General features: G+C 43.8%; 1 protein-coding gene across 1 annotated transcript in view; it reads right to left on the reverse strand.

The window, feature by feature from the left end:
- Window positions 1-2,128: 2,128 nt before the first annotated feature.
- LOC144485973 (monocarboxylate transporter 14-like) overlaps window positions 2,129-14,748 on the reverse strand; it is a 36,016-nt gene continuing 23,396 nt past the window's right edge. The window contains exons 6-7 of the mRNA XM_078204054.1: window positions 2,323-2,490; window positions 2,129-2,190 (exon numbers count right to left, since the gene is read on the reverse strand). Coding sequence (XP_078060180.1) covers window positions 2,129-2,190; window positions 2,323-2,490 — 230 coding nt within the window. The remainder of the gene's footprint in view (window positions 2,191-2,322; window positions 2,491-14,748) is intronic.

Raw genomic sequence — 14,748 nt, forward strand, 5'->3', positions numbered from 1 at the left:
TTAAGGTGATTATCTTTAAAATATTTGAGCAATTTTAAATGATGGAAAATCCATCTCATTGTTGCAAAATGACTTCTTACTTTTATTCTTTGTATCTTTTGAATTAATTTCAATTTGGACATCATTTACAATGTGTTAGTGAATTCAATCAGTAACAAACAATAAAAGGACATCAGAGTTTTCAAACTTGTGATTTTTATTGATCAATTATTTCAACCACAGGAAATTGTCAAGCACTTACAGGGCAGAGGAAACAGCTCGGAAATTTCTAGTACTTGACTACAGATAGAAAGTTACACCAATAATGATACAGCTTCAACAATGGTTTGTGACACCAATTTCTACATTCTAATTATTCTCTGCAAAAAACACTGGACCAGATTTTTTGAGGGTTTCCTTTGTTTCCTGTTTTAACAACAATTGGAGTCCAGTGGATTCCCAAGAAAATGGTGGAGACGTGGTTGTGCCTGGTAACCGGCACGGTGGCACAATGGTTAGCACTGCTGCTTCACAACGCCAGGGGCCTGGGTTCATTTCCCGGCTTGGGTCATTGTCCGTGCGGAGTCCACATGTTCTCCCCGTGTCTGCGTGGGTTTCCTCCAGGTGTTCTGGTTTCTTCTCACAGTCAGAAAGACGTGCTGGTTAGGTGCATTGGCCATGCTAAATTCTCCTTCAGTGTACCCGAATAGGCACCGGAGTGTGGCGACTAGAGGATTTTCACAGTATCTTCAGATGCAGTGTTAATATGAGCTTGCTTGTGACACTAATAAATAGACTTTTAAAAAAACTTTAAACAATGTTTGGCTCCAAACGTTGGGATACAGGATCTATACAGGATCAGGCGGCACGGTAGCACAGTAGTTAGCACTGCTGCTTCACAGCTCCAGCGACCTGGATTTGATTCCTGGCTTGGGTCATGTGTGGAGTTTGCACATTCTCCTCGTGTCTGCGTGGGTTTCCTCAGGGTGCTCCGGTTTCCTCCCACAGTCCAAAGATGTGTGGGTTAGGTTGATTGGCCATGCTAAAGTTGCCCCTTAGTGTCCTGAGATGCGTAGGTTAGAGGGATTAGTGGGTAAATATGTAGGGATACGGGGGTAGGGCCTGGGTGGGATTGTGGTCGGTGCAGACTCAATGGGCCAGATGGCCTCTTTCTGCACTGTAGGGTTTCTATTTTCTATAAGTCATCTTAGAATAAAGAATTTTTTACCAAATGATGGGTTGAAGACACAATTAGCAGCAGTGGGTAGAATGATATTGTGACAGGGCAGGAAAATTATTGACTATCTGCTCAATTCCCTGCACTCAAAATAAAATATATTTTTCAAATCCTAACCTCCTTTCAACCCTCTTCATTCCTCCAGATTATTCTGTATTAATTTTATCTCCTTCACTCTTTTTCTACTTAGAGACTATTTTGTTCTTCCCTGTGCTGCACCTGTGTCGTTCCACGCCCCCAATTAATTAGGACATTGTTAATTTCCTAAAATATTTGTATTCTGACTACACATTCAGAAAGATATTCTGCTGCTTCCAGCTCAATGTGAATAATGGAACTTTAAATCATACTGAGCACTCTGCCCAAAAACTTTAATTGTTACCAACAATTGAGCAGAAAAAAAGTTGAGGTTAACTGTCCTGTAATTGTAATATGATTTCTCGTGCTGTCAAGGGTAGTTGGCTATTATCATACTTTGTGACATGGCCGTGATAAACCAGCTCTGCAGAATCTACTTTCCAGGACTTGACATACAAGGTTGCTTATACAATGGGAGTAGTTTATTAGAACCTGTGTAAACATAAATAAAACAAGGGTAATGAATATAAATCAATGGTAAAGCTACCATTCTGAATAGTTATCACATTTCAAATCATCCCTCAGTAGGAATTAACAATTGGGTTTCTCGCTTGTGTCTCAAACTGAATATTGAGGGGCGATTCTCACATCTGGCCGCGCTAATTTTTTAGCACAGCGAGCTGGGAAATTCCGGTGACACCTGATGCACGGGATCCGCGCTGGGTGTCCCAGCCTGCTGGCGTCTCCCAGCGCCGCATTTCCGACGGCATCCACTCCATGCCGGAAAACGGCGGGAAGGCACATAAATTACAGTAATGTTCATTACCATATATTTTAAATCCTATTCGCGGGCCCGGAACTGAAGTCCGGGAGAATTCCAGCCTGAATCTTGAATTCTAGGATACATATAAAAGGGGATCAAATGTCAACTTGAGCACAAATTGTGACTATTTTATGCACTAAATGTATTAAATCCTTTTTAAAATCTCAGAAGTTGTTCTCCAAAGGAAATGATGAAAAAGAGGTACCTTTTGTCACAGATGTGTCAGCTTCAGAAATTGCAACATTTGTCTTTTTAGTGCTTTCCTTTATCTGGACACAATGCTTGGTCAACAGGCAGGCTACTCCAAACATGTAGAGGAGACCACATACATAAAACGAGAAGTCATACTTGTTTGTCAAATCAAAAAGCCAGCCTAATCAAAGAAAAGACTCATTAAATATCCAGCAATAGGCGTTTCAGTTATAGAACATAGAACATAGAACATTACAGCGCAGAACAGGCCCTTCGGCCCACGATGTTGCACCGACCAGTTAAAAAAAAACTGTGACCCTCCAACCTAAACCAATTTCTTTTCGTCCATGAACCTATCTACGGATCTCTTAAACGCCCCCAAACTAGGCGCATTTACTACTGATGCTGGCAGGGCATTCCAATCCCTCACCACCCTCTGGGTAAAGAACCTACCCCTGACATCGGTTCTATAACTACCCCCCCTCAATTTAAAGCCATGCCCCCTCGTGCTGGATTTCTCCATCAGAGGAAAAAGGCTATCACTATCCACCCTATCTAAACCTCTAATCATCTTATATGTTTCAATAAGATCCCCTCTTAGCCGCCGCCTTTCCAGCGAAAACAATCCCAAATCCCTCAGCCTCTCCTCATAGGATCTCCCCTCCATACCAGGCAACATCCTGGTAAACCTCCTCTGCACCCTCTCCAAAGCCTCCACATCCTTCCTGTAATGTGGGGACCAGAACTGCACACAGTACTCCAAGTGCGGCCGCACCAGAGTTGTGTACAGTTGCAACATAACGCTACGACTCCTAAATTCAATCCCCCTACCAATAAACGCCAAGACACCATATGCCTTCTTAACAACCTTATCTACTTGATTCCCAACTTTCAGGGATCTATGCACACATATACCTAGATCCCTCTGCTCCTCCACACTATTCAAAGTCCTCCCGTTAGCCCTATACTCAACACATCTGTTATTCCTACCAAAGTGAATTACCTCACACTTCTCCGCATTAAACTCCATCCGCCACCTCTCGGCCCAACTTTGCAACCTGTCTAAGTCTTCCTGCAAACTACGACACCCTTCCTCACTGTCTACCACACCACCGACTTTGGTGTCATCAGCAAATTTGCTAATCCACCCAACTATACCCTCATCCAGATCATTAATAAATATTACAAACAGCAGTGGCCCCAAAACAGATCCCTGAGGTACACCACTTGTAACCGCACTCCATGATGAATATTTACTATCAACCACCACCCTCTGTTTCCTATCCGCTAGCCAATTCCTGATCCAATTTCCTAGATCACCCCCAATCCCATACATCTGCATTTTCTGCAGAAGCCTACCATGGTGAACCTTATCAAACGCCTTACTAAAATCCATATATACCACGTCCACTGCCCTGCCCCCATCCACCTCCTTGGTCACTTTCTCAAAAAACTCAATAAGGTTAGTAAGGCACGACCTACCTGCCACAAAACCATGCTGACTATCACCTATCAATTCATTACTCTCCAAATAACTATAAATCCTATCCCTTATAATTATGCTTCATTTTTATTTGCTACTCTTAGACCTTGCAGTAAGCACATTTGCGATGTTCTCTCCACAACATGTTGGTATACATGTATACCAGCCACAGATTTTCCCCTGAGGAAAAGCCAGATTTTTTTTTGTTAAACCTCAAATAATCTTTAGTTTTTATGTGAACATGAATCAGAACATTGCATTGCTCATATTGGCCAAACAGAATAAATCAACACCCCACATAAAGTTGACCTTATTGTATCAAGTTGAAGGAATACAAATTCTAAATTGTTTAACAGCACCCAATTGGGGGTTGTAGCAACAGCAGAAAGGAGAATTGTGACAAATTACAGGAAGACATTAATACATTTGGAGAATGGGTTATTAGGAACTGAATTGCAGCATGGATAAATCCACGGTGGTACATTTTGATACTCCTTGGAAAATAAATGTCTAAATGGGGTAGGGGTGTAAGGGTGTCTTGGGCTATAGATGCATAAATCACAAAAAGTAGCACTACGAGCAAACAAGACCATTATAAAAGGTTATTGAATTGGAAAACAGAGATTATGCAAACCCTGTATTGAACCTTTGTTAGACGACACGTGGAGATCTATGAATTGTTCTGATACAGAGGCACTGGAGAAGCTACACAAAATATTTACTAGGATGACACCAGATTAATGGATTATACCTCAGACAGGGACTCTTTTCTCTAGAAAAGAGATGACTAAGATCTAATGCAGTTCTTTAAATTTATAAAAGGGATTGGTAGCATCGAGGTAGAGAAGATCCATAAAAATTAATTTGCTTAAACGGAGTTGAAAATGAGACGTGATGTTTCCATTTGTGGGAGAGACCAGAATTGGGGGCTATAAGTACAAGGTAATCTCTAACAAATTCAATGGTGCATTGAGAGGGAAATTCTTTACTCCAGAGAATGGTTAGAATTTGGAACTCATTACCTCAACAAGTGGTTGCAGTGACTAGCATAGGTGCATTGAATTGGAAGCTAGGTAATCAAAGGAAAGGAAGGATATGTTGATGGAGGTAGATGAAGGAGGATGGGAAGAGGCTGCTGTGAAGCATGAACCTGTTGGGCTGAATGTCCTGTTTCTGTGCTGTGAATACTATGGTGTGAATTTGAAATTGTTTTTGCCCATTTATGGGTGCCACAAGTGCCCATCAACTCCCAAGTGGTGACTATGGCACATGTACATATCTTTAGGGTGAGTCACACTATATGCTTTATATTGGTGAGAATGTTGGCACATCCAGTGATTGGCCATGCAGAGCAGGCTGATCGTGACATAATCAGCAGTGTTGTTTTCGAGCTTGAGCTCTCTCCTAAGAGCTGGACAAACATTCAGCATCCATCAGGACCCATCATCAAGGCTATTTAAAGGAATGATCCACTACCTCCAGGTTAGTTGCTGACTGGTTTCTGGCTGGTTGCGGTGTTTCTACAAGTGGTTGGAACTTTTTATAGTTGTTTAAAGTTGTAAAAGTAATGGTGTGGCATGTTCTCAAGGACAGTTTGCTCACTTTGTGGCATCTGCACAAACTAATTGCTCCCAGACAATGATGCATTCTTCTTGGAATACAGCATGACTTGGAGAAGTGTCATGAACTCCACTGATCTTCAGGACGAAGGCACTCTCTCGTTTCTTTCTCTATAAACAGTGCTGTCTGTATAGCGCAAGAAACAATACTTTTCAATGTATGCTAATACATATGACAATAATAAATCAAATCAACTCAAATCAAAATCCCAAATTCCCAAAGGAAAACTTGGAACACCGGTTCTTAACTATTTTTGCGATTTGAAAAAAATGCGAGAAAAGAGATGAAAACCTGGTAAGGAAAGGGATCTGTCTTGTAAATTATTCAAATAACAAAATGTTCATTAAACTTTAAAACATACAACAAAAAAGACAACAGTGAAGAAAAACATTTACAATTAACTACAATAATGGTTACTCAGACAGTATCCTTAAACTATCACCCACCACGCATCCCCCCACCGTCCCCCCACCCCCCCCCCCTCACCCCCCACACACACAAGCTAAATGTATCTATTTTCCTAAACTCCAAAAATACACCTTCCCCAAAACAACATCCCCAAGGTTTTAACACAATGAGCCAAATCCAGCTAGTAGTTACCACACATGACATGTAGCTTTCTTTTGGGAACCTATACCATAGTTTAGAGTAGAACTTATGGGGTCTGACACAGACTGACTTCTTCTGCTATCTTCCTGCACAACAGCCTGATTCTCTGAGAGAGCTCTGCTTTGCAGCTGGGTATGCCTATGATCTAAGTCTCTCGACTGCTAGTCTCCACTTTAAAAAGTATCTGTTTCAACCTGCTACTAGGCTAATCTGCATCTCACAGGTCCTCAGTGCTGCTAAATTCCTGGAGGGACCAGGACAACTTGTTGGTGATCCAGACACCTAGAAACTTGAAACTCTCAACCATTTCCACTTCAGCCCCATTGATGTAGACAGTGGCATGTCCTCCACTACGCTTCCAATTTATCCAAATTATCCAAGTGTGATTTATTAACTCCAAATGCCCAATTCTACTTTCCCCAATTTCACTGACCATCACAATGTAAAAATAAACAGGCAAAATATATAAACCAAACAAATTTATCAATGAAATTATTCCACATAAATGTCAACTGTTAAACCTTGTGCATTGCTTTAGTGCCTCTCTTCCACACACTTTTGCCTCCTGCTCGCCAACATCTGCAGCTTTGCTGGTGGTAGGCTGCTGACTTTTAATGGAGGCGACGTCAGGTGGTTTTGCAGGATGACCTCTGGGCCTGGAAGACCTGGCTTCAACCTGCAGCATTTTGGCAGGGGCTGGAACAATCTGGGATTTGGGGGGAAGATAAATGCAAACTTCCACAAAGAAGAGAGCAGGTTAGTGTTGAATAGAGCATCAACAATCCTATTCATCTGCTCATGGACAAATTGTTGCTTTGCTGTGACATCTTGCAGGTTATTGTACACTCTGTAATCAACAGACATCATGTCAGCAAGATCATAGAATACCTACATTACTGAAGGAGGCCATTTGGCCCATCAAGTCTGTACCAGCCACAATCCCACCCAAGCCCTATTCCTGTAATGCCACATATTTACCCTGCTAATCCCCCTGACAGTATAGTCAATTTAGCATGGCCAATCAACCTAACCCACACATCTTTAAACTGTGGGAGGAAACCAGAGCATCCAGAGGAAACCCACACAGACACAAGGAGAACATGCATTCTCCACACAGACAGTGACCCCAGGCCAGAATTGAACCCAGGTCCCTGGCGCTGTGAAGCAACAGTGCTAACCACTGTGCCACTGATCTTGCAGGACAGCAGACTGGCCTCACATTACTTCAGTCTGAACTTCCATTGCAGCAGTCAGACTTTGGGTGAAAGCATGCTTCTGGGTAATTGGAGCAACAGATGCTGCATCAAGGTGGATCCACAAGTGCGCTGCTGGAGCTGGCCACCACTCCCATGTTGACAAGGATTAGCTCCATACGTTCTGAGCAAAGCCCTGTGCCAAGTTGGTGCTTGACTGCGCCATGCTCCTTGACATTGACCACAGTATTCTGACAGGCTTCTCAATGCAGCAAGCTTTTTGTTGCATGAACTCATCACTTCTTCTGCAGGTTTTTTTATTCATTTGTGGGACATGTGCATGGCTGGCTGGCCAGCATTTATTGCCCATCCCTAGTTTCCCTCGGAGAGCAGTTGAGAATCAACCACATTGCTGTGACTCTGGAGTCACATGTTGGCCAGACCGGGTAAGGACGGCAGATTTCCTTCCCTAAAGGACATTAGTGAACCAGATGGGTTTTTCCAACAATCGACAATGGTTTCATGGTCATCAGTAGATTCTTAATTCCAGATTTATTGAATTCAAATTCCACGATCTGCCATGGTGAGATTCGAACCCGAGTCCCCAGAACATTAGCTGAGTTTCTGGATAAAGTCTAGCGATAATACCACGAAGCCATTGCCATAGAGAAGTGCTCATCTGAGTCCCCTGCAGCAGAGCCCATGTGCAACCTCAGTCCTCCGGTGGGCTGGTCCCTGCTCTATCATTGCTCCCTGCCCTGGCTGCATATCTGCTGTCTTACCCAATACGGATCCCACCTCGATTCTATCTTTTTAATTATGTGCAGTGTCCACATTTGAGCTGGAGGGTGCGAATGTGAAGTTGAGAGACAATGTCTCTTCATCAGTATTCCCTTCTTGCTGTTCCACACAGCCTGGGCAGGTTGGACTTCTTGGGTATCTGAAAGGGGAAAGGCACAGCATAGGTTTGTGGTGCTGGGAGGGAGGGAAAGCAAGAGGTGCTTGTTTACACTACCTGCAGCTTGGAAATCAGAAGAGATTGCAGGATGAGGGAAGATATGAGGAGAAGGATTGAGTATGAGGATACTGTCATCTACAACGGCTCCAACCCCACTGCTGGCCACAGCTTCAGTAATGGCATCCCAATAATGACAAGGGCAGCACGGTGGCACAGTGGTTAGCATTGCTGCCTCACAGCGCCAGGGACCTGGGTTCGATTCCCGGCTTGGGTCACTGTCTGTGTGGAGTTTGCACGTTCTCCCTGTATCTGCATGGGTTTTAAACATTTTATTTATTTATTAGTCACAAGTAGGCTTACATTAACATTGTAATTAAGTTACTATGAAAATCCCCTAGTCGCCACACTCTGGTGCCTGTTCGGGTACACTGAGGGAGAATTTAGCATGGCCGGTGCACCTAACTAGCACGTCTTTCGGATTGTGGGAGGAAACCGGAGCACCCGGAGGAAACCCACAGAGACACAGGGAGAACGTGCAGATTCTGCACAGAAAGTGATCCAAACCGGGAATCGAACCCGGGTCCCTGGCACTGTGAGGCAGCAGTGCTAACCACTGTGGGTTTCTTCCGGGTGCTCCAGTTTCCTCCCACACTCCAAAGATGTGCGGGTTAGGTTGATTGGCCATGCTAAATTGTCCCAGTGTCCCGAGATGCGTAGGTCAGAGGGATTAGCGGGGTAAACATATGGGGTGACGGGAATAGGGTCTGGGTGGAATTGTTGTCAGTGTGGGCTCGATGGGCCGAATGGCCTCCTTCTGCACTGTACGGCTTCTATGTTTCTAAGCACTACCTCCTTCATGAGGGTTGGGACATGCAGCAATGCCTGTCCCCCTCTAATTAGCTCCTGCTGCCTACGTGATGCACCACCCTGTGCTGCAAGTAAGAGGGAAACATGTTAGTGAGTCTTGTGCAATCTCAGGTGATATGGTTCTCATGGTTGACCAGCTGACAGTGTGTGTACTATCTGTGAGATGTGAGTGTCAGTTTTGCAGCATTGCTAATTGTATGAGTATGGTAGAGCTTGTAAATGCTTTGTAAGAATACTGATTGAAAGAGATATTGATAGACGGGTGATAGGAGTGTGATGAATTGAACAGAGTCTGAGGTTATCGGTGTGATTGTAAGATATGGCATCTGAAGATGCCTTCGCTGATCTTGACCACTGTGGTAAGGTTATTGAACTTCTTACGGCGCTGTATCTAAATCCTCGGGACTTCTCTCCTGACATTTTTCACCACAGCTATCTGCTTCCAATGTCTTCTATGTGTAGGACTGAATGACTTTCTGACCCCCTGTGCATTTCTCCTATCTTCTACTTCATTCGCCCATGCCCCCAGAACAGCATCCACAATCCTTGGAGCCAGCTCTCACTACCATGTTATGCCTTTATTCAATGTTTCCCAGATCAGATTCACTTCCTGCACAATTACCAGTGCCAACTCAAGCCAAAATATCGCTGGAGGTGCAGGCTTGTTTAAACTGGTGCTCGCCAGTCACATTATTAGCCCCTTGCTGAAGCGCTCAGCCAATCAACGGTGCGATTAGTGCTGGATGAGCACTGAAATCATTTAAAATTGCACTCAGTTCAAAGTTGGCATGGTGCCTGAATTACAGGCAAGGGTTAATCACATATCACAATGTTTTGTTTTGGGGGGCTATCCAATTTAGTCCCCACTCTGATGGACAGTAATCAGAGGTGTCTGTGCTACTTCACATTCTAGAGATCTCCAGGGAATATATTTGGAGACAAGGTATTGCTCTTCAAATGTTGTTTCCCAATACGTGGAGTTACCATCTCCTGCCAGCTAGATACAAATATTGTACTCGGAAGTAACAACAGATAAGAAGATAGTAAGCAAGTTCTTATGACTGGAATGCACTGTCTGCAGAGGCAGATTCATCAGTAGTTTTCAAAAGAGAATTGGATAAATACTTGAAGGGGAAAGAACTGCAGGGATATGGGGAAAGAGTGAGGGAGTGGATAGTTCAGAGTCAACAAAGGCACAATGGACCAAATTGACTAGTTCTCTGCTCTGATATAATCGTAAGCATCCCTTGTCACAGTGGTTAGCACTGCTGCCTCACAGCACCAGGGACCCGGGTTCAATTCCCAGTTGGGTCACTGTCTGTATGGAGTCTGCATGTTCTCCCTGTGTCTGTATGGATTTCCTCCGGGTGCTCTGGTTTTCTCCCACAGTGCGAAAGATGTGCTGGTTAGATGCACTGGCCATGCTAAATTCTCCCTCAGTGTACCCAAACAGGCACTGGAATGTGGCGACTCGGGGATTTTCACAGTAACTTCATTGTAGTGTTAATGTAAGCCTACTTGTGACACTAATAAATAAACTTTTGTCAGTAAGAGGAATCATGGTGTAACTATGGAAAACTATATTCAATCTCAACGGGAAACAAGTTTTTGATTATTGTAAATTTGAACTGATCTTGTACTCGAGGGGCAATGATGCTAAAGTAATTTTTCAAACGGAGCGTCCCACTGGATATGTCCACCAACATGGACGTTTATGTCTAGGCGATTTTCACAGTGCCTTCATTGCAGTGTTAAAGTCAGCCTACTTGTGATACTAATAAATAAATAAAGGTGATGAATTTTGACACAGTCAACTTGGAGCACCGAGGGCTGCTCAGCCTCGTTAAGGGTGTTAGCATATTTAAGGAAGGTGACTTTCTTGGCTAATGGTCACAGACAGAGGTAAGAGTGCAGCGCACTGCTGCAGCTGGGTTAAACACCTCTTGTACAATCCCACTCGGATGCTCCTTACAGCAGCCAAGGGAGCTCATTCTGAAGTTCACTGTCCCAAACTGCTGAGGCTGTAGCTTCCTTTCCTCAGGCAACACAGATTCCTCGACATCGAGGCATTAATGGCCTTCCTGAAGTGCAAAATTGTACAGGTTTGATTTTGATTTGATTTATTATTGTCACATGTATCAGTATACAGTGAAAAGTATTGTTTCTTGCGCGCTATACAGACAAAACATACCATTCATTGAATACACAGGAGAGAAGGAAAGGAGAGGATCAGGATATAGTTTTGCAGTCATAGTTAGGGCTTAGAGAAAGATCAGCTCAATATGAGTTAGGTCTATTCAAAAGTCTGATGGCAGCAGGGAAGAAGCTCTTCTTGAGTCAGTTGGTACGTGACCTCAGACTTCTGAATCTTTTTTCCGATGGAAGAAGGTGGAAGAGAGAATGTCCGGGGTGCGTGGGGTACTTGATTATGCTGACTGCTTTCCCGAGGTAGTGTAGACGGATGCATAGGAGGCTGGTTTAGAACATAGAACAGTACAGCACAGAACAGGCCCTTCGGCCCACGATGTTGTGCCGGTTTGCATGAGAGACTGGGCTATATTCACAACCCTTTGTAGTTTCTTGTGATCTTGGTCAGAGCAGGAGGCGTACCAAGCTGTGATACATCCAGGAAGGAAAGAGTGCAGCATGCTATGAAGATTCTTACAGTTCTTCGGAGTATACACTCTGTATCTTCATCATGCCTGCATGCGTTAACGGTTCAATGATCCTGATGCTGCTTAGACCTGATTGAATGCATCATTCGCTGGTCATACTGGTTACTTCAGTGGAATCGTAAGCCATGGTTGTAGGCAGTGTGTCTTGCCCCCAAGAAGTCATGATTCTCTTTATATAAGAGGTCGACAACAATAGAGTGGTTCAGAATGAAACCTTTGTGGGAGCTGCCAGCAATGAATGGCAGAAGTTTTTAATTGGTATCACAATCACAACATGTACGACATGAATCACTTTTTGTTCCTGGACATCAATGGATCTTTTGATGCCTTTTGGCAAATTCCATACATGTACCAAAATAATTCTAAGCATGTGGGATTCTCGGAGGGTTGAAAGACTTGGAAAATACTATGGTGTTGTGAGACTGCGGAACGTTTGAGGATGTGGAGTGGAGCACAGGGAAAGACAAATCTCAAAAAGTAATACTGTTGTGGGGGGGGAAGAGGTTGTGAATCCGAAAGTCAGCAATAAAAGCTTCAGGACTTTTCAAAACTCAGAATCACCTCACTATCATCTGTACCAGATGACTTGGGAGTCATGTAATTTGTGTGGGTCTAATTAACTCAGAATGGTTCTGTTAAAACAGAAAATTCACATGCACAATGTCACAAGGTGATTGGAGCTTCACAGATGAGCCCATAGTACTTGAACAAGTAGATTCTCACTGCGGCCAAAAGGATCGAGAAAATTTATGTTTAACACAATAGTACATCAGCAATGTGAAATGCTGAAATACAAATTTCCTTGATCCTTTCAGCATTGCAATGTCTAACTGGCAACGATCGTGAGCAATTTCATCCACTATGTCACACAAATATTACATAAATTGTTGCACGTGTGAAGGACAAAATTCTGAGCACATTCTGGACCTAACCTAATTCTCCAGCCTCATCAGATGGCCCACGGGAATCCTGATGTTCCACTGAATGGGGCAGTCGGCCAAAAATTGGGATTCCCAAGGGGTGTCAAGGCAATAGGAATTCATTCGACCCACCCCACCGGCCCCGATTGGATTCCTGCCCATAGCAGGCAGCAAGCTGATTAATATGCAAACCCGCACTGACAACCTGGCCTGGCGCTGTGAGGCAGCAGCGCTAACCACTGTACCACCGTGCCGCCCATTGTGTTATGATCACTTTCAAATATTTGCTTTTAAATGGATGTAACCAGTCTTTTATATAAATAAAGAAAAATTTGCAATTCTATAGCGCCTTTCACAACCTGAGGATTTACTGAAAAATTATGGCCAATTATGGTGAGTACTATAATCACTGTTGCAATATATATTGAATAACCATATTTAAAAATTTGATTAATAGGATTGAGTACATCGTAATTATCTCCCTGTAAGTAGAAGGTTTCTGCAAAAGACATAAATAAGCAGCCTTTCAGCATCACAGACTAATATCCATATTCCCTCTTAGTTTGTGTCCGTATATCTTCACATTGCTCATTTTCAGATGTCCATTATTGCTCGCTGACACGTCCCCTTCAATTTTTCCTTACCCTGGAGAGTTTCTGCTGATTTAGCATCATCTGTTCTGGGACCCTTGCTGTTTGTCATTTTCATAAATGACCTGGATGAGGAAGTGGAGGGATGGGTTGGTAAGTTTGCCGACGGCACGAAGGTTGGTGGGGTTGTGGATAGTCTGGAGGGATGTCAGAAGTTACAGAGGGACATAGATAGGATGCAAGACTGGGCGGAGAAGTGGCAGATGGACTTCAACCCAGATAAATGCGTAGTGGTCCATTTTGGCAGGTCAAATGGGATGAAGGAGTACGATATAAAGGGAAAGACTCTTAGTACGGTAGAGGATCAAAAGGACCTTGGGGGTCCGGGTCCATAGGACTCTAAAATCGGCCCCGCAGGTGGAGGAGGTGGTTAAGAAGGCGTATGGTGTGCTGGCCTTTATCAATCGAGGGATTGAGTTTAGGAGTCCGGGGATAATGATGCAGCTATATAAGACCCTCGTCAGACCCCACTTGGAGTACTGTGCTCAGTTCTGGTCGCCTCATTACAGGAAAGATGTGGAAAAGATTGAAAGGGTGCAGAGGAGATTTACAAGGATGTTGCCTGGATTGAGTGGCATGCCTTATGAGGATAGGCTGAGGGAGCTCGGTCTTTTCTCCTTGGAGAGACGAAGGATGAGAGGAGACCTAATAGAGGTATATAAGATGTTGAGAGGCATAGATCGGGTGGACTCTCAGAGGCTTTTTCCCAGGGTGGAAATGGCTGCTACGAGAGGACACAGGTTTAAGGTGCTGGGGGGTAGGTACAGGGGAGATGTTAGGGGGAAGTTTTTCACACAGAGGGTGGTGGACGAGTGGAATCGGCTGCCGTCAGTGGTGGTGGAGGCAAACTCAATAGGGTCTTTTAAGAGACTCCTGGATGAGTACATGGGACTTAATAGGATGAAGGGTTATAGGTAGGCCTAAAAGGTAGGGATATGTTCGGCACAACTTGTGGGGCCGAAGGGCCTGTTTTGTGCTGTTGTTTTCTATGTTTCTATGTTTCTATCTGCAGATGGGGGAAATGGATATGGTATGATTATCTATCCCATTTTCCCTGAGAGAAGAAAACTATGGAAAATGCACATTCAACTGCTCTCTGGATTCTCAGACAGAGCAGCAAGGACCTGGACCTATTACCTGGGCAGGAGAATGTTTCAGGAGCCAACATAACATAAGACAAAACCAAAACTGGACAGAAATTAATAATAATCAAACTGTAGAGATACTGCAATGACCTCAATCAGACCATTGAGGTTGGCCTATTGGAGTATGAACTCCCTGATTAAGGATCCAATTGATGGGCCAAATGGGGGGTCTTTGCCTTGTACTTAACTGGGAGTGTCAGTTCCTCTGGCACCCCCGGAGGTAGACTGCTCACTGCTAGCACTCTGTACACAGCTGTTAGAGTTTGTGAATAAAGGGATTTTGGTGGAGGGATTTCTGCCTCTGAAGACATATTACAGA

Source organism: Mustelus asterias, chromosome 3 (genome assembly GCF_964213995.1).
Source record: "Mustelus asterias chromosome 3, sMusAst1.hap1.1, whole genome shotgun sequence".
NCBI lineage: Eukaryota > Metazoa > Chordata > Chondrichthyes > Carcharhiniformes > Triakidae > Mustelus > Mustelus asterias.